This window comes from Stegostoma tigrinum, chromosome 1, assembly GCF_030684315.1.
Source record: "Stegostoma tigrinum isolate sSteTig4 chromosome 1, sSteTig4.hap1, whole genome shotgun sequence".
Lineage (NCBI taxonomy): Eukaryota > Metazoa > Chordata > Chondrichthyes > Orectolobiformes > Stegostomatidae > Stegostoma > Stegostoma tigrinum.
The window spans coordinates 617,511-638,384 of NC_081354.1; the positions used below are offsets into that span (position 1 = coordinate 617,511).

The following is a 20,874-nucleotide window of genomic DNA, read 5'->3' on the forward strand; positions in this document are numbered from 1 at the left end:
AGAGTCATGGCTTCTTCAGGTGTTAACTGAGGGTGACTTAGTGAGAGGACACTGGACTCAGTGGAATTCCTTCACCTCTCATGGACGATTCTTGTCCAATCCCTGTTTTCTACTCTTCCCCCATATCCTCCTTTCTTGTATCCCATTCCCTCCTGCTCCGCCCTCCGTCAGTTTCCCGCCTTCAGAGACACGCGGCGTTCTCACCTCACTGCGCATGTGCACCCGGCGCTGGGCACTTACTGATGACGCGAAGGTCTATGGGCGCACACTTGGCGTCACTGGGAGAGCGGTGGTGGTGGTTGTCCATCAATGACTCCGAGTCCGCCGCCCCTCAGCCTCTCAGCACCGCGGAGACAGGTGAGTGAGTGCAGCACCGCGGACCCGGACCCTGGCGCCCTCCGCCCAGGCTCGGCCGAACGCGTACGCTCTCTCTGTATTCCCCGCCCCAATCCGCGGCAAAAATACCTCCCGCGGCGCCGAGAGCAGCGCCTGTGAACCGGGGCCCGAACCGGGGCAGCCCAAGGGAGGGGCGGCATCGCTCAGCTTTTGTGCCGTGCTGCCTCCCCACCCGGACTTCTCAGGACACTTCCGTGACAGGGTTCACTACCCGAAGCGTGGACTGATCGTACCCTACCAATGTACCGTCCCGTCCCTATGGAGCCAGTACAATCCCCAATGTACCATCCTGCCCCTATGGAGCCAGTACAATCCCCAATGTACCATCCTGTCCCAATGGAGCCAGTACAATCCCCAATGTACCGTCCCGTCCCTATGGAGCCAGTACAATCCCCAATGTACCATCCTGTCCCTATGGAGCCAGTACAATCCCCAATGTACCATCCTGCCCCTATGGAGCCAGTACAATCCCCAATGTACCATCCTGTCCCAATGGAGCCAGTACAATCCCCAATGTACCGTCCCGTCCCTATGGAGCCAGTACAATCCCCAATGTACCATCCTGTCCCAATGGAGCCAGTACAATCCCCAATGTACCATCCTGTCCCAATGGAGCCAGTACAATCCCCAATGTACCATCCTGTCCCAATGGAGCCAATACAATCCCCAATGTACCACCCTGTCCCTCTGGAGCCAGTACAATCCCCAATGTACCATCCTGTCCCAATGGAGCCAATACAATCCCCAATGTACCACCCTGTCCCAATGGAGCCAGTACAATCCCCAATGTACCATCCTGCCCCTATTTTGCCAGTACAATCCCCAATGTACCATCCTGTCCCAATGGAGCCAGTACAATCCCCACTGTACCACCCTGTCCCTATGGAGCCAGTACAATCCCCAATGTACCATCCTGTCACCACGCAGCCAGTACAATCCCCAATGTACCATCCTGCCCCTATGGAGCCAGTACAATCCCCAATGTACCATCCTGTCCCAATGGAGCCAGTACAATCCCCAATGTACCATCCTGTCCCAATGGAGCCAGTACAATCCCCAATGTACCATCCTGTCCCAATGGAGCCAGTACAATCCCCAATGTACCATCCTGTCCCAATGGAGCCAATACAATCCCCAATGTACCACCCTGCCCCTATGGAGCCAGTACAATCCCCAATGTACCACCCTGTCCCTATGGAGCCAGTACAATCCCCAATGTACCATCCTGCCCCTATGGAGCCAGTACAATCCCCAATGTACCATCCTGTCCCAATGGAGCCAGTACAATCCCCAATGTACCATCCTGTCCCAATGGAGCCAGTACAATCCCCAATGTACCATCCTGCCCCTATGGAGCCAGTACAATCCCCAATGTACCATCCTGCCCCTATGGAGCCAGTACAATCCCCAATGTACCATCCTGCCCCTCTGGAGCCAGTACAATCCCCAATGTACCATCCTGTCCCTATGGAGCCAATACAATTTCCAATGTACCATCCTGTCCCTATGGAGCCAATACAATTTCCAATGTACCATCCTGCCCCTATGGAGCCAGTACAATCCCCAATGTACCATCCTGTCACCACGCAGCCAGTAAAATCCCCAATGTACCATCCTGCCCCTATGGGGATTGTACTGGCTCCAATGTACCATCCTGTCCCTATGGAGCCAGTAAAATCCCCAATGTACCATCCTGCCCCTATGGAGCCAATACAATCCCCAATGTACCATCCTGTCACCACGCAGCCAGTACAATCCCCAATGTACCATCCTGCCCCTATGGAGCCAATACAATCCCCACTGTACCATCCTGCCCCTATGGAGCCAGTACAATCCCCAATGTACCATCCTGTCCCTGTGGAGCCAATACAATTTCCAATGTACCATCCTGCCCCTCTGGAGCCAGTACAATCCCCAATGTACCATCCTGCCCCTCTGGAGCCAGTACAATCCCCAATGTACCATCCTGTCCCAATGGAGCCAGTACAATCCCCAATGTACCATCCTGTCCCTGTGGAGCCAGTACAATCCCCAATGTACCACCCTGTCCCTATGGAGCCAATACAATCCCCAATGTACCATCCTGTCCCTGTGGAGCCAATACAATCCCCAATGTACCATCCTGTCCCTGTGGAGCCAATACAATTTCCAATGTACCATCCTGCCCCTCTGGAGCCAGTACAATCCCCAATGTACCATCCCGTCCCTATGGAGCCAGTACAATCCCCAATGTACCATCCTGTCCCTATGGAGCCAGTACAATCCCCAATGTACCATCCTGCCCCTGTGGAGCCAATACAATCCCCAATGTACCACCCTGTCCCTATGGAGCCAATACAATCCCCAATGTACCATCCTGTCCCTCTGGAGCCAATTCAATCCCCAGTGTACCGTCCTGCCCCTGTGGAGCCAATGCAATCCCCAATGTACCATCTTGTCTCTATGGAACCAATAAAATCCCCAATGTACCATCCTGTCGCCACAGTGCCAGTAAAATCCCCAATGTACCTTCATGTTGTCACTGTGCCAGTAAAATCCCCAGTGTTCCTTCATGCCGCTATGGAGTCAGTAAAATCCTCAAATAAAACTCCCTCTCCCCACAGAATCAATAAAACCCACAATATACTGTTCTGTTAGTAAGGCCTTTGAAAACCTCTGCAGTATTCCAGTTTAAGATAATCGTTTCTAATTCAGAGATAATGGGAACTGCAGATGCTGGAGATTCCAAGATAACAAAGTGTGAAGCTGGATGAACATAGCAGGCCAAGCAGCATCTCAGGAGCTCCTGAGATGCCGCTTGGCCTGCTGTGTTCATCCAGCTTTACACTTTGTAATCATTTGTAAATGTTCTTTTCTCTCACCCTTTACCATTTTGCCCCTGTCAAATTCCTTACAAAATACTGTGGATGCTGGAAATCTGAAATAAAAACAGGTGCTGGAGAAACCCAGCAGATCTGGCAACATGTGTTGGCAGAGAAACTCCGGTAATGCTTTGAGTCTCCTCTGATGTGCGGAAAAGTGGTTCCAAGGAAGAGAATTTGAACACTGAACTTTTACTTGTGTTCAAACTCGACAGATACCACACCTGCTGAGTTTCTCCTATGCTTTGTTTTCATTTAAAATTCTTCATCACTTCATCCGACTGTTAACCAGTTTTCTGTATTACTTCAAGTGCCTTGGTTTTTTTCCTGTTAAGTGTGACTTGTTCTTGTATGTTTGACTACAGCTATAAGATATTTAGTTCTTCTACAGTGTCATGTTGGTACAATGATGCCTAAGTTTTTGCTATTTGTTTTTCCTGTGTGATATCTGACATTGAATCAAGTGATTTGAAGGAAAATGTCCAAGTTGATGACTGTTTCATATAATGGAAAGCGTTTCGCATTTATTACTGTTGAATATGATAGTTGCCAATTGAACATTATATGTCACTTGATAAGAATTCTTTTGATTGTTAAAATCCTGCATTTAGATGAGAAAACTCTTTGTAATCTGTTGTAAAACAGAATATGCTAGAAACACAAGCAAATCAGAGTCTTGGAAGAGAATAGAGTATTGCAGGTTTTCTGGTACTTTATCAGACATTGTGTAAAAAGTTCTTAAAATTGAATTTTTTCTTTGGTGTTGCTGATGTCTCCCATATACAAATCCCATGTCTCCTAGGACAGAGAGTTTCCCTTTACTGTTCATTGTCAAGACACTGTACTGCAAGGTCACGCTGCTGTAATATTGATGTGTGAACTGTGTAGCATCGTGACATCTATACAGCACAAAGAAGGAAATTCAATTTATAGAATTTATATTGGATTTCTAGAATCTGTCCGGATTGCTCCAAAAGTTTATTTCCTTCAAGTGCTCATCCGATTTTCTTTTGGAAATCATTGATTGTCTCAGCCTCCCTCACACCTGTACATAGAAAATTCCAGGTCATTACCAATTGCAGCAGGAGTAATTTCTGCAGAATCTCCCACATCTCTTTTTAAAAACCTAACTAACTAAGGGAAGGGTTGAGGAGAGGGGACTTAGAACATATGGAACATAGCAGCACAGTACAGGCCCTTTGGCCCACGATGTTGTGCTGACCTATGATCCTACTAAGATCAATCTACCGTGCATACCCTACATTTTACTATCCGCCATGCACCTATCCAAGAGTTGCTTAAATGTCTCTAAAGTATCTGTCTCCACTACCACTGGCAGCGCATTCAACACGCCTACTACTCTCTGTGTGAAGGACCTACCTCTGACATCTTCCCTATACCTTCCGTCAATCACCTTAAAATTATATCCCCTTGTAATAGTGTTTTCCACCCTGGGAAAATGTCTCTGACTATCCACTCTATATCTATGCCTCTCATCGTCTTTTACCCTTCTATCAAGTCACCTCTTGTCTTCTTCGCTCCAGTGAAAAAAGCTGTAGCTCCCTCAGCCTTTCCTCATAAGACCTGGCGTCCAGTCTAGGCAGCATCCTGGTAAATCTCCTCTGCACCCTCTCTGTCTTCCACATCTTTCCTGTAATGAGGTGACCAGAACTGAACGCAATATTCCAAGTGTGATCTAACCAGCTTTTTATAGAGCTGCAGCATAACCTCACAGCTCCAACTTAATTCCTCTGTCAATGAAAGCCAACATGCCATACGTCTTCTTTTACAACCCTATCAACTTGGGTTGCAACTTTGAGGGATCTATGAATGTGGACTCCAAGGCCCCTCTGCTTCTCCACACTGCCGAGAATCCTGCCATTAACCCTGTGTTCTGCATTCAAATTCAACTTTCCAAAGTGAATCACTTCACACTTTTCTGGGTTGAATTCCATCTGCTCTTCTTTGCATCCTGTCAATGTCCTGTTGCAACCTACAGCTGCCGTCCATGCTGTTCATAACTCTACCAACCTTCATGTCATCAGCAAACTTACAAACCCACCCTTCCATTTCCTCGCCCAAGTCATTTATAAAGATCATAAAGAGTAGAGGTCTCAGAACAGATCCCTGAGGCTCACCGCTGGTCACTGAGCTGCAGGCCGAATACTTTCCATCTACCACCACCCTCTGTCTTCAAATGGATAGCCAGTTTTGTATCCAGACAGCCAAATTTTTCTCAGTCCCATGCCTCCTTACTTTCTGAATCAGTTTACCATGTGGGACCTTGTTGAATGCATTGCTAAAATCCAGATACACCACATCCACTGCCCTACCTTTGTCAATGTGTTTTACCATATCCTCAAAGAATTCAATAAGACTTGAGGCATGACCTGCCCCCCTCAAAGCCATGCTGACTATTTCTATTCAAACTGAGCTTTTCCAAATAATCATAAATACTATCTCTCAGAATGCTCTCAAATAATTTACCGACCACAGAAGTAAGACTGTTACAGAGATAGTAGGAACTGCCGATGTTGGAGAATCTGAGGTAACACGGTGTAAAGCTGGATGAGCACGGCAAGCGAGCAAAAAAAATGTCAAGCTTCCCTGCTCCCCTGCTGCTTGGCCTGCTATGCTCATCCAGCTTCACACTGTGTTATCACAGAAGTAAGATTGACTGGTCCGTAATTTGTAGGATTATCCCAATTCCCTTTCTTGATCAAGTGAATGACGTTTGTCACCCTCCAATCTTCTGGCACCACTCCAGTGGACAGTGAGGATGCATAGCTCATTGCCAAAAGGGCAGCACTCTTCTGCCTCGCTTCCCGCAGAAACCTTGGCTATATCCCATCTGGCCCAGGTGACTTATCTGTATTCATGTTTTTTGAAATTCCTAGCACATCCTCCTTCCTAACAACAGCCTGTTCGAGCATATCTGAGATAATGGGAACTGCAGATGCTGGAGATTCCAAGATAATAAAATGTGAGGCTGGATGAACACAGCAGGCCAAGCAGCATCTCAGGAGCACAAAAGCTGACGTTTCGGGCCTAGACCCTTCATCTGATGAAGGGTCTAGGCCCGAAACGTCAGCTTTTGTGCTCCTGAGATGCTGCTTGGCCTGCTGTGTTCATCCAGCCTCACATTTTATTATCTTATGTTCGAGCATATCTGCCTGTTTCATGATGTCCTCACAAATGACAAGGTGTCTCTCACCGGAGACTACTCATTAAGGATCTCCTCTGACTACGCACACGCGTTCCTTCCACTATCCCTGACTGACCCTCCGCTCACTCTGGCCATCCTCTTGTTCCTCACATAAGTATAGAATGCCGAGATAATAAGGCTTGTCCAATCCTTGCTTCCTCAACCTTAAGTAAGCTTCCTTCTTCCTCTTGACTAGGTGTTCAACATACCTTGTCATCCAAGGTTCCTTCACCTACCCATCCTTCCCTTGCCTCAGTGGGCAAACCTATCCAGTACTTGTAGCAACTGTTCCCTAAACAACCTCCACATTTCAGACTGCATTTCCTTGAGAACATCTAATCCCAACTGGTGCTCTGTAGTTCTTGCGTTTTAGCATTGTAATTCCCCCTCCCCCAATTAAATACTTTGCCATACTGTCTGCTGATGTCTGTCTCCATGACAACAGTGAAAGTAAGGGAGTTGTGATCACTGTCACCAAAATGCTGTCCCACTGAAAGATCTGACACCTGATCTCGTTCTTTGCCAAGCACCAAATCCAATGTGGCCTCCCCTCTAGTTGGCCTATCTGAATATTGAGTCAGAAATCCTTCCTGACACACCTGACAAAATCTGCTCCATCCAAAAGTATTTGCACTTCAGAGGTTCCAGTCTATATTAGGGAAGTTGAAGTCACCTATGACGACAACCCTGTTACTTCTGCACCTTCCCAAAGTCTGCCTCCCAATCTATTCCTCCCAGTCTGTGTCTCTGTTGCTTTTGGGGGGTTCTATAGAAAATTCCTAACAAAGTGACTGCTCCTTTCCTGTTTCTGACTTCCACCCATACTGACTCAGTGGAGAAACCCTCCTCCACGACCTCCCTTTCTGCCACTGTGATACCATCCCTGATTAGCAATGCCACTCCCCCAACTCTTTTACCTCCCTCCCTATTTCTTTTGAAACATCTATACCCCGGAACTGCCAACAAACATTCCTACCCCTGTGTTATCCAAGTCTCCATAATGGCTACAACATCGTAGGAAACATAGGTTTAAAAAACAAAAGGCAGCATTGCAGGGTTGCAGTATGGATACTGATACCCAGAGTGGGGCAAGAAGTGAGAGATTGTACGAACAGAAAGGTGACAGTAAATGGAGTCAAAGGAGAATAAAATTAATGGCTTTTTACTCAAAATGCGTAGTGTTTGGTGCAAAGTAAATGAATCAGTAGCACAAATTGAAGTTAATGGGTAAAGTCTTAGAGTCACGGAGAAGTAGTTACAAGAAGATCAGGTCTGGAAATAAAATACTGAAAGGATGTGATATCCCAAAAGGACTGGCAGGAGCGAAAGGTGATGGATTAGCTTTGTCGCTACTAAATGGAATAAATATGAAAACAAAGGAAGATCTTGGTTCGGAAACTGGACAATCCATATATATGGAGCTAACATATAACAAGGGAAAGAAGACACTGGTGGGAGTAGTCTTTCGGTCCTTTGCCAGTAGCTATACTGTCGGACAAAGAATTCATCAGGAGTTTCTGAGGACAGGTAAAAAAGACAGCATTTTAATCATGAGTGACTTTAATCTTCACATGCATTGGGAAAATCAAGTGGGCAGAACTAACCATGAGGGAGAATTTGTAATATACTTGAATGGATTCTGAGAACAATGTGCTTTCAATCTACCAGGGATCAGGTTATTTTTGGATCTAGTAATGTGTCATGAGGAGTGTTTAATAAATTATGTCAGTAAATAATGACCATAACATGGTAGAATTTAGCGTTTCAGAAGGAGTAGCTTGGACCTAAAACAACTTGACTAATTTTATTTTTAAGAAAGACAATTACAAAGAAATGAGGGCAGGGTTAGCTGGAGTGCACTGAAAACAGAGCTCAGCAGAAAATACAGCTGTGGACCAATAGATGTTAATGGAACAGTTCATGACCCAATGAGGCAGAAGGATTCTAGGAAGGAGTTTTCTAAACTATCCTTGGTTAACCAAAGAAGTGATGGATAATATCACATTGAAAAATGTGAAATGCAGCAAAGACTTGTGATTTGCCAGAAGTTTGGGCTGGGTTCAAAAAACAATAAAAGATGACCAAAAAATAGCAGAGGGAGAAACTAAACTTTGAGGGTAAACTGGCAAACGATATCAAAACAGACTGCAAGAGCTTCTTCAAATGTATAAAAAAAGAAACGGACCAAAGTGAACATAGACCCATTAGCAAATGAGGTTGGAGAATTAATAAAGGGGAACCAGGAAATGGCAAAAAAATTACACAAAGCCTTCATTGGTCTTAATGGTCAAGGAAACATTTTGTATCCAAAAATACTAAATAAGCCACTGGCCAAAAGGGAAGGGGAAATGAATGCAGTAACTATCAGGAGAGCGAAAAATGCATGGAAACTAATGTGCATGAAGGCGGATAAGTGTGCCAACTGATGGTTGCGCCCCAAGATTTTAAAGGAGGTAGCTAAGTGGTTTGATTCTGACTCCAGCATCAGTAGTTCTTACTGTCTCTGGATATATTTCTAGTATTTTTAGATTTCATATCTTAGATTCAAGGATAAGCCGCAGAAGTGCTAATACACTTCTTCAAAAAGACAGGGTAGCTGTAGCTCAGTTACTTCAATATCAGCCATTGGGAAAATGTTGGACCCTATTATAAAGGATATATTAGCAGAACATTTAAAAATACCAAATATCAAGCTTCATGAGGGGGAAATCATATTTGACAAACTTGATAGAATTCTTCGAACAAGTAATATGCAATGTAGATGAAGGAAACCAGTTGGTTTAATATGTTTGGATTTCTAAAAGACATTCAATAAGATACCTCATGTTGGATGACTTAATAAGGCATGAGTCGGTGGTTTTGGCAGCAATATATTAGCATGAATTAGGAATTGGTTGATTCATAGAAGACAAGCAAGTTGGGATAATGGGGGTGTTTTTCAAGATGGGATCAATGCCAGGATCACAATTAGTTGCAATATATTACAGTGACTTGGATGAGGTAAGTGAAGATGAATGTACTGTGGCCAAGTTTAAACACGTGGGAAGGTAGGTGAAGAAGATGACAGAGTCAGTAGGGGAATCATAGAGTCATATAACACAGAAGAATAGCTGATCAGTTCTGTGCCAACCTATCTATGCTAATCCCACTTTCCAGCACTTCCCCCAGAACCTTGAATGTTATGATAAGTGCTCATTAAAGTACTGTTTAAAGGTTGTGAGGTTTCCTGTCTCTACTGGCCTCCCATGCACTACGTTCCAAATTACCACCACCCTCTGGGTGAAAACATTTTTCCTCAAATCACCCCTAAACCTCTTGCCCTCCAGCTTAAAATTATGCCTCCTTATTATTCAGTGAAAGGGAACAGGTGCTTTTTATCCAGCATGCCCATGCCCCTGATTATCGCAGGCTCTCCCACTCAGCTTTCTCTGCACCAAAGAAGACAGGCCGAGCCTATGTTCATAGCTGAAATGCTCCAAACCAGGCAACATGCTGTTGAATCTCTTCTGCACCCCATCCAGTGCAATCACACCCTGCCTATTATGGGGTAACCAGAACTACACACAGTACTCCAGCTGTGCCCTAACCCAAGTTTTGTACAGCTCCAACATAACCTCTCTGCACTTCGAGTAATTGAAATAAGACATAGAAGCGGAATTAGACTGTTCCACCATTCGGTCATGGCTGAACTAGGACTCCCATGTCGCTTTGTGGTTCAGATTTCCAAAGCCTTTCCCTGTTTAGAAAATAGTCTACACCTGTATTCTTCCTTCCAACCTTACACATTGCATCACTGTATTCCATCTGCCACGTTTTTGCCAACTGTCAGATCCTGTTCAAGTTCTTCTGTAACATCCTTGCTTTTCAACACTACCTCCCCCTCCACCTGCCTTGTGTCCTCTGCAAACGTAGCAACAATGCCCTCAGTTCTTTCGCTCTAATCATTAATGTTTTACCTGAATAGTTGTAGTCCAAACACTGACCTTGACTGAACTCCACTGGTCACTGGCGAACATCCTGAAAAAGATACATTTATCCATTCAGTTTGCCAATCAGCCAGTCTTCAATCCATGCCAGTATCTTACCCCTAACATCTTGGGCTGTTATCTTATTTAGCAGCCTCCTATATCGTAATGTGACAAAGGTCTTGTGGAAATACAAATAAATCATGTTCACTGGCTGTCCTTTGTCAACTTGCTTGTTACCTTCTCAAAGAACTATAACAGATTTGTCAGGCATGTCCTTCCCTTAACAAAGGCATCCTGACTCTGCTTAATTTTCCATGCACTTCCAATCACTTCACAATCTCATTTTTAATAATGGACTCTAAAATATTACTAATGACTGAGGTCAGGTTAACTGGCCTATAGCTTCCTGTCTTCTGCCTCTCTTCCTTTGTAAACCGGGATGTCACATTAGCCATTTTCCAGTCCTCCGAGACCCTCACTGACTCCAGTGGTTCCTGAAAAATCACTGCCAATACTTGTACAATCTTCACCGCTATCTGGATAGAATACTGGGGTGTAGTCCATCTGGCCTGGGTGATTTATCCACCTTCTGATCTATCAGCTTCCCCAGCACCTTCTCCTACTGCATTTGTTACTGACCCCGACACACTCGATGTTCTGGCATGCTGCTGGTACCTTCCACTGTGAAAACATTTTATTTTTGTACATTCGTGGAAAAACAGTGCCCTGGCTAAGCCAGCCTTTATTACCCATCCTAATTGCCGAGAGGGAAGTTAAGAGTCAACCACATTGTTGTGGATCTGGAGTCGCATGTAGGTCAGACCAGGCCCGAATGGCAGTTTCCTTATCGAAAGGACATAGTGAACCAGATGGTTTTTTTTTCTGACAAAAGACGATGGACTCATGGTCATTGTTAGACTTTTAATTCCAGATTTTATAAAAATTAAATTCAAATTCTACCATTTGCCATGGTGGGATTCGAAGTCAGATCCCCAGAACGTAACCTGGGTCTCAGGATTAACAACCCAGCGCTAATACCATGAGGCCATTGCCTCCCCCGAAACTGATGCAACATACCTATTCAGTTCCTCCACCATTTCTTTGTTTCCCCTTTACTATTTATGCATCCTCATTTTCCTTTGCTTCAGTGTCCACTCTGCCTCTCTCCTTTTTCAGGTCCAAAAACAGATCTCCTGCAATTTTCTATTATATTACGAGTTGGTTTACTTTCATATTTCGCCTTCTCCTCACTTGGTTTATTGGTTATCCTCTGCTGGCTTTTAAAGGTTCCCACTAATCCTCACCACATTGTTTGCCTTTTCTTTTGCTTCTTGCTGTCTCTGACTTCCCTTGTCAGGCATGCCTCATCCTCCCCTTGGTATGTTTCTTCTTCCTTGGGATGAATATTCTCCCAGATTACTCCCAGAAAGTCAAACCATTGCTGCTCCACCATCGTCACTTCTAAACAACTCTGGCCAGTTCTTCATTGATATCTTTGTAGTTATTTTGCTCAGTTGTAATACCACTACATCTGATTCCAGCTTCCCCCTCACAAACTGAAGGGTGAATTCGATAATATTATGCCACCGTCTTTGTGAGTTGTTTGTTCATCTTAAGGTCCAAAATCACGTGTGCCTCGTTACACATCACCAAATCTAGAATTTCTTGTTTCCTGTAGGCTTTTACTGTAAACTGCTCCAAAATGCCATCTTGTAAACATTCCACAAATTCTTTTTCTTGAGATCCACTACCAACCTGATTTTCCCAGTCCACCTGCATTTAGAAGTTCCCTGTGATTATTGTAATAGTGCCTTTCTTATATGCCTTTCCATCGCTTGATTTGTTTTCCTCCCCACGTTGACTACTGCTAAGAGATCAGTGCGCAAGCTCCATCAGGATCTTTCTTCCTTTGCAGCTCCTCCATGCTACCCACACAGACCTACTACCTCCTGACTCTGTCACTTCATGCTGTTAATTTATTTCTGTTTCTTCGTAACAAAGTAATTCCACCCCTTCTACCCATCTGCCTGTTCTTTTGATAAGACATGTATCCTTGGATATTTAGTTTCCAGCCTTGATCTCCTTGCAGACACATCTCTGTGATACCCACAACATCATACCTGCCAATTTCAATCTGTGCTGAAATAACTTGTTTCCCTTGTTTTATATACTGCATGTATTTAAGTATGACAACCTAAACCCTGCATTGACTGTGCCCCTCCTCATAGTCGTCCCCTTATCTGCTGCATCTGAAGTCAAATTGCTGACCCTTTCCATACTCTCTGTCCTATTACTTGTTTTGGAAACTTTAATAACCTCTGCTAAGCCCTCCACCCACTTAGTTGTTTTCCTAATTTTCCATGAAACTGAACCCAACGCCCCCCTCATTATTTAGTCTAAAGCTGTAATCACAGCTGTAGTTATGCAATTCACTGGGATTCTAGTCCCAGCATGATTCAGGTGGAGTCTGTCCCATTGGAATAGTTCTCTTTCCGCAGTGCTGGTACCAGTGTCCCATGCATGTGAATCTGTTTCTCCCACACCAATCTTTGAACCACGCATGTACCTTTTTAATGTTGTTGACCCTGTGCCACTTTGTCCATGACTCAGGTATTAAACCAGAGATTATTAACTGTTTGGGTCTCCTTTTTAATTTAGCCCCCTCGCCACTCATAGTCCCTCAACAGAACCTCCTTGGTTTCTACTTGGATCATTGATACCTATGTGGACCACAACTATGTATTTTTCCCTCCCACTCCAAGTTCCTCTGCGGCCCAAATCGATATTCTGAACCTGGGCACCAATCGGGCGACATGATCTTCAGGATTCTGGATCCTGGCCTCAGAGTACAATGTCGACTCCCCTGCCTGTACTGTCCCTGATTACAACTACTGACAACTAATGCCATGACTGAGAAAGGAAAATGTCCCGTTGCCTCTTTAACCACATCACTAACCTGATCTGTGAACCAGTGCCCTAATCCCTCTTTTCCAGTAAGCTTCCTGGTGTCCAGCCATGCAGTGATTACTTACAGGTCTTGTCACCTCTCCCAAAGTGTATCACCTCACACTTGTCACGATTAAATTCCATCTGCCCAGTGTGCCTTTATCTTCCTTTAATCTAAGTCCTTCTTCCTCGCTATGAACCACCTTCACGTCATCTGTAAACTTACTTGCCTTACCCTCTCACATCTTCATCTGTATAATTTATTCATATCATGTGCAGTGAATTTACTTCTCAGCACCAATTCCTGTGGTACACCATTGGACGCTGGCCTGCAATCACACAAACCGTCTTCAGCCACTACCCTCTATCTCCTACCTTGGAGCCAATCTTCGATCCATCTTGCCAAGGTATGGCCTTTTACCTTTACCAGTCTCCCATCAGGGACCTTGTTAATCACTTTGCTGAAATCCACACAAACTACATCAATAAGATGCAGAATATTCTCAAAGGGGAGAGGGATCAGCAGGAAGTCATTGTGCACATTGGAACTGACAACATAGGAAGAGAGAAAGCTAGTGACCGTAATTCTGTTAGTTTTAACATAGTGATGGAGAAGGATAGACCAGATCTAAAAGTTAAAATTCTAAATTGGAAGAAGGCCAATTTTGACAGTATCAGCAAGAACTTTCAAAAGTTGATTGGGGCAGATGTTTGCAGGAAAAGAAACTGCTTGGAAATGCAAAGCCTTCAAAAATGTGATAATGAAAGTCCAGGGACAGTTCATTCCTGTTAGGGTGATGGGCAAGGCTGGTAGGTGTAGGGAATGCGAGATGAGTAGAGAAATTGAGGTTTCGGCTAAAAAGAAGGAAGCCTATGTCAGGTATACACAGCAAAGATCGAGTGAATCCTTAGAGGATAAAGACAGGAGGAGAATACTTAAGAGGGAAATCAGGAGGGCAAAAAGGAGTCATGAGTTAACTTTACAAATAGGCTTGAGAATTCGAAGGGATTTTATAAAAACATTAAGGACAAAAGGGTTACTAGGAGCCATGAGGGCTGCTTAAAGATCAGCAAGGCTGCCTCGGTAAGGAATTGCAGGAGATGGAGGCGATACTAAATGAGTATTTTGCAACAGTGTTCATGTGGAGAACGATACGGAAGATATAGCAAGTGAGGAAATAAATAGCGACATCTTGAAAAATATCCATATTACAGAGGAGGTGCTGGACATCTTAAAAGACATCAAGATAGATAAATCCCCGGGACTTGATCAGATGTACTCGAGCGCTCCATGCAAGGCTAGGGAAATGATCGCTGGGCCCCTTGCTGAGATATTTGTATCATCAGTACCCACAGATTAGGTGTCGGAAGATGGAAGGTTGGCTAAAGTGGTGCCACTATTTAAGAAAAGTGGTAAGGAAAAGTCAGGAAACTATAGCCCGGTGAGCCTGACATCGGTGGTGGGTAAGCGATCGGAAGGAACACTGAGGAACAGAATTTACATATACTTGGAAAGGCAGGGCCTGCTTAATGATAGTCAACGCGCCTTTTGTGTGGGAAACTATCGAGTTTTTTGAAGTAACAAAGAAGTTTGAGGGTAGAGCAGTGGATGTGATCTAGATGGACTACTGTAAGGAGTTCAATGGGCTTCTTCAAAGTATACTAGTGTGCACGATTAGATCACATGGAATACAGCGAGGTCTAGCCATTTGGATACAGAACTGGCTTGAAGGTAGAATACAGAATGGTCGAGGGTTGCTTTTCAGATTGGAAGCCTGTGACCAATTGTGTGCTACAAGGATTGATGTTGGATACACTGCTTTTTGTCATTTATGTAAATAATTTGGAGTGAACATAGGAGGTATGGTTAGTAAGTTTGCAGAATAAACCAAAATTGGAGGTGTAGTGGACACCAAAGAAGGTTAGCTCTGAGTACAACGGGATCTTGATCAGATGGGCCAAAGGGCTAAGGAATGGCAGATGGAGTTCAATTTGGACAGATGTGAGGTGCTGCATTTTGGAAAGACAATTCTGGGCAGAGCTTGTACATTTAATGATAAGGTCCTGGGGAGTGTTGCTGAACAAAGAGACCTTGGAATACAGATTCATAGTTCCTTGAAATTGGAGTTGCAGTTAGATGGATAGTGAAGAAGGCATTTGGTATGTTTGCCTTTACTGGACAGTGCATTGAGTATCAGAATTAGGAGGACTTGTTGCAGTTGTAAAGAATATTGGTTTGGCCACTTCTGGCATATTGTGTGCAATTTTGGTCTCCCTGCGAAAGGAAGGATGTTTTGAAATTGATGGTGCAATTGGAATTCCAAAAAATTTTTTAAAAAGTCTGGAATTAAGAATCTACTACTCACCGTGAAATCATTGCCAATTGTCAGAAAAACCCATCTGGTTCACTAATGTACTTCAAGGGAGGAAAATCTGCCACCCTCACCTGGTCTGGCCTACACGTGACTCCAGACCCACAGCACTGTAGTTGACTTTCAGCTGCCCACCGAAATGAAACTGGACAGATCATGTGGCATCAACCTAGGCACCGGAAAAGACAACAGCAGAAACTATCCTGTCGACCCTGCAAAGTCCTCCTCACTAACACATGGGGGTTAGTGCCAACATTGGGAGAGCTGTCTCACAGCCTAGTCAAGCAACAGCCTGATATAGTCATACTCACAAAATCATACCTTACGAACAATGTCTCAGACACCACCATCACCATCCCTGGATATGTCCTGTTTCACTAGCAGGACAGACCCAGTAGAGGGGGCAGCACAGTGGTTTTCAGTCTGGAGGATGTTGCTCTAGAGTCCTCAACATTGATTCCAGACCCCATAAAGTCTCATGGCTTCGAGCTAAACATGGGCAAGGAAACCTCCTGCTGACGACCATGTACCATCTTCCCTCAGCTGATGAATCTGTACTCTTCAATATTGAATAACACAGAGGAAGCACTGCGGATGGCAAGGGCACAAAATGTTACTCTGGGTGGAGGATTTCAATGTCCACCACCAAGAGTGACTTGGTAGCAGTACTACTGATTGAGCTGGTCGGGACATCACTACTAGACTGGGTTTGCGGCAGCCGGTGAGGGAACGAACAAGAGGGGAAAAACATACTTGACCTCGTCTTTACTAATCTCCAGCTACAGTTGCATCCGTCCAAACAGTATTGCTAAGAGTGACCATTGTACAGCCCTTGTGAAGGCAAAGTCCCACCTTCACATTGAGGACAATCTCCATTGTGTTGTGTGGCACTATCACCATGCTAAATGAGACAGACTTCGCACAGATCTAGCAGTTCAAGACTAGGCATCCATGCGGCGCTGTGGGCCATCAACATCAGCAGAATTGTACTCCAACACAATCTGTAACCTCATGACCTGCCATATCCCCCACTCAACCATAACCATCAAACCAGATGATCAACCCTGGTTTGATGAAGAGTGCGGGAGGGCATGCTAGGAGCAGCAGCAGGCACACTCAAAGATGAGGTATCAACGTGGTGAGAAACAGAATTACCTTCATGTCAAACAGCATAAGCAGCAAGTGTGAGACAGAGCTGAGCAATCCCACAACCAATGGATTAGATCTAAGCTCTGCAGTCCTGCTGCATCCAGTCATGAATGGTGGTGGACAATTAAACAACTCACTGGAGGAGGAAGCTCCACAAATATCCCCATCCTCACTGATGGAAGAGCCCAGCACATCAGTGCAAAAGATAAGGCTGCATCATTTGCAGCAATCTTCAGCCACAAGTGCCAAGTGGACGACCCATCTCGGCCTCCTCCAGTAGTCCCCAGCAATACACATACCAGTCTTCAGCCATTTTGATTCACTCCACATGATATCAAGAAACAGTTGCAGACACTGGATACTGCAAAGGCGACTGGCCTGACAACATTCCAGCAAGAGCACCGAAGTTTTGTGCTCCAGAACTTGCTGCTGCCCTACTCGAGCTGTTCGAATACAGTTACAACACTAGTATCTACCTGACAATGTGGAAAATTGCACAAATATGTCCTGTACATAAAAACCAGGACAAATCCAAACTGGCCAATTACTGTCCCATCAGTCTACACTCAATCATCAGTAAAGTGATGGAAGGTGTCGTCAACAGTGCTGACAAGCAGCACCCGCTCAGTGACGCCAGTTTGGATTCCACCAGGGCCACTCAACTCCTGACCTCTTTATAGCCTTGGTTCAAACATGGACAAAAGGGCTGAATTTCAGAGGTGGTGTCAGAGTGACAGCCCTTGATATCAAGGCTGCATTTGACCGAGTGTGACATCAAGGAGCCGGAGGAAAACTGGAATCTGTGGGTATCGGGGGCAAATGCTCCAGTGGTTAGAGTCATACTTGACACATAAGAAGATGGTTGTGGGAGGTCAATCATCTCAATTCCAGGACATCTGTGCAGGAGATCCTCAGGGTGGTGTCCTAGGCCCAACCAGCTGCTTCATTAATGACTTTCTATTCCCCCCTGCCATCGTGAGGTCATAAGTGGGGATGTTCACTGATGATTACACTCTGATCAGCACCGTTCATGGCTCCTCAGATACTGAAGCAGCGCATAGAACATAGAATATAGAAAAGTACAGCACAGTCCAGGCCCTTCGGCCCACAATGTTGTGCCGTGGAATAATCCTAATCCAAAAGTAAAATAACTTAACCTACATTCCCCTCAATTCACTGCTGTCCATGTGCATGTCCAGCAGTCACTTAAATGTCGCTAATGACTCAGCTTCCACAACTACCACTAGTAAACTATTCCATGTGCTCACAACTCTCTGGGTGAAGAACCTCCCTCTGACGTTTCCTCTATACCTTCCTCCTAACACCTTAAAACTATGACCCCTCGTGGCAGTCAGTCCTGCCCTGGGGAAAAGCCTCTGGCTCTATCCATGCCTCTCATTACCTTGTACACCTCTATCAGGTCACCTCTCTTCCTCCTTCTCTCCAGAGAGAAAGGTCCAAGCTCAGTCAACGTCTCCTTGTAAGACAAGCCCTCCAGTCCAGGCAGCATCCTAGTAAACCTCCTTTGCACCCTCTCCAAAGCCTCCACATCTTTCCTATGATAGGGCGACCAGAACCGGACACAATATTCCAAGTGTGGTCTCTCACCAGTGTTTTGTAGAGCTGCAGCATAACCTCGCGGCTCTTAAACTCGTTCCCCCTGTTAATGAAAGCCAAAGCACCATATGCTTTCTTAACAAGCTTATCCACCTGAGTGGCAACTTTGAGGGAGCTATGCACATGAACACCAAGATCCCACTGTTCCTCCACACTGCCGAGAACCCTGCCTTTAATCCTATATTCAGCATTTAAGTTTGACCTTCCAAAATGCATCACTTCGCATATATCCAGGTTGAACTCCATCTGCCACTTCTCAGGCCAGCTCTGCATTCTGTCAATGTCTCGCTGAAGCCTGCAATAGCCCTCGATACTATCAATGGCACCTCCAACCTTTGTGTCATCAGCAAACATACTGACCCACCCCTCAACCTCCTCATCCAAGTCATTTATCAAAACTACAAAGAGCAGAGGCCCAAGAACAGAGCCCTGCGGGACACAGCACTCAGCACTGACCTCCAGGCAGAATATTTATCATCTACAACCACTCTCTGCCTCCTGTCAACCAACCAATTCTGAATCCAGACAGCCAAATCACCCTGTATCCCATACCTGCTGACTTTATGAATGAGCCTGCTGTGGACAACCTTATCAAATGCCTTGCTGAAGTCCATGTACACCACATCCACTGCTCAACCCTCGTCACCCTGTCTCGTGACTTCCTCAAAGAACTCAATAAGACTTGTAAGGCATGACCTGCCCCTCTCAAAGCCATGCTGACTCCCTTTAATCACGCTATGCTTTTCCAAATAGTCATAAATCCTATCCCTCAGAATTTTTTCCAAAACCTTGCTGACCACAGACGTAAGACTGACTGGTCTGTAATTTCCAGGGATTTCCCTATTCCCTTTCTTGAAAAGAGGAACAACATTTGTCTCCCTCCAATCTTCGGTACAACTTCCGTGGAGAGTGAGGAAGCAAAGATCTTCGCCAGTGGCTGAGTAACCTCCTTTCTCGCTTCCTGGAGCAACCTAGGATAAATCTGGTCTGGCCCTGGGGACTTATCAATCTTAATGTTTGCCAAAATTTCCAGCACATCAACTTCCTCAATCTTGATCAGTTCAAGCCTGTTTTCCTACTCCTCAAAGTTCTCATTCACAACAAGGTCCCTTTCCTTAGTGAAAACCGAAGCAAAAAACTCATTTAGGGCTTCCCGTATCTGCTCAGACTCCACGCACAAGTTCCCTACGCTATCCGTGATTGGCCCTGTCTTCTCCCTGATCATTCTCTTATTCCTCATGTATGAGTAAAATGCCTTCAGGTTCTCCCTAATCCTTCCTGCCAAGCCTTTTTCATGCCCCCTCCTGGCCCCCCCCAGTCCACTTTTGAGCTCCTTCCGAGCAAGCCTGTGATCCTCTAAAGCTGTGCTAGACCCTTGCTTCCTCCACCTTATGTAAACTGCTTTTTTCTTATTGACAAGAAGCACCTCTGTTCCCGTCATCCAAGGCTCCTTAATCTTACCCCTTCTTACCTGTCTCAGAGGAACAAATTTATACATCACTCGCAACAACTGCTCCTTAAACAGCCTCCACATGTCTGCTGTACCCTTTCTGTGGAACAATTGCTCCCAATCAGTACTTCCCAACTCCTGTCTGATAGCGTCATAGTTTCCTTTACCCCAGTTAAATATCTTGCCCTGGTAACTGCTCCATGTTCAAATGCAACAAGATCTGGACAATATCCAGGCTTGGGTTGATAGATGGTAAGTGACATTCATGTCATACAAATGCCAGGGTATGACCATCACCAATCAGAGACAGTCTAACCACTGCCCATTGACATTCCAAGGTGTTGCCATCACTGAACCCCTCCATGATCAACAGCCTGGGGGGGTTACCATTGACTAGAAACTCAACTGGATTCACCATTTAAACACAGTGGCTACAAGAGCAGGCTCGAAGCAGGGAAATACTGCGGCAAGCAACTCATCTCCTGACTCCTCAAAGCCTGTCCACCATCTACAAAGCACATGTCGGGAATGTGATGGAATACTCCCCACTTGCCTGGATAAGTGCTGCCCCAACAACACTCAAGAAGCTTGACACCATCCAGGACAAAGCAGCCCGCTTGATTGGCACTACACTGACAAGCATTCATTCTCTCCACCACTGATGCTCAGTGGCAGCAGTGTGTGCTATCTACAAGATGCACTGCAGAAATTCACCAAAAATCCTCAGACAGCACTTTCCAAACCCACGACCACTTCCATCTCGAATGAGAAGGGCAGCAGATGTATGGGAACACCACCACCTCCAAGTTCCCCTCCAAGTCACTCACCATCCTGACTTGGAAATATATCACCGTTCCTTCACTGTTGCTGGGTCAAAATTCTGGAGTTCCCTCCCTAGTAGCATTGTTGG

At 45.2% G+C, this 20,874-nt stretch overlaps 1 protein-coding gene across 8 annotated transcripts in view; it reads left to right on the forward strand.

The window, feature by feature from the left end:
• The first annotated feature begins 258 nt into the window (after positions 1-258).
• The window catches only part of LOC125455495 (polycomb group RING finger protein 3), a 132,138-nt gene continuing 111,522 nt past the window's right edge, over positions 259-20,874 (forward strand). For all 8 annotated transcript variants that reach the window (XR_009445726.1, XR_009445728.1, XR_009445733.1 and 5 more), the window contains exon 1: positions 259-357. Coding sequence is in view for 2 of the 8 variants with exons in the window: in XM_059645780.1 (XP_059501763.1) it covers positions 310-357 (48 nt within the window). In the remaining 6 variants the exon portion in view is untranslated. The remainder of the gene's footprint in view (positions 358-20,874) is intronic.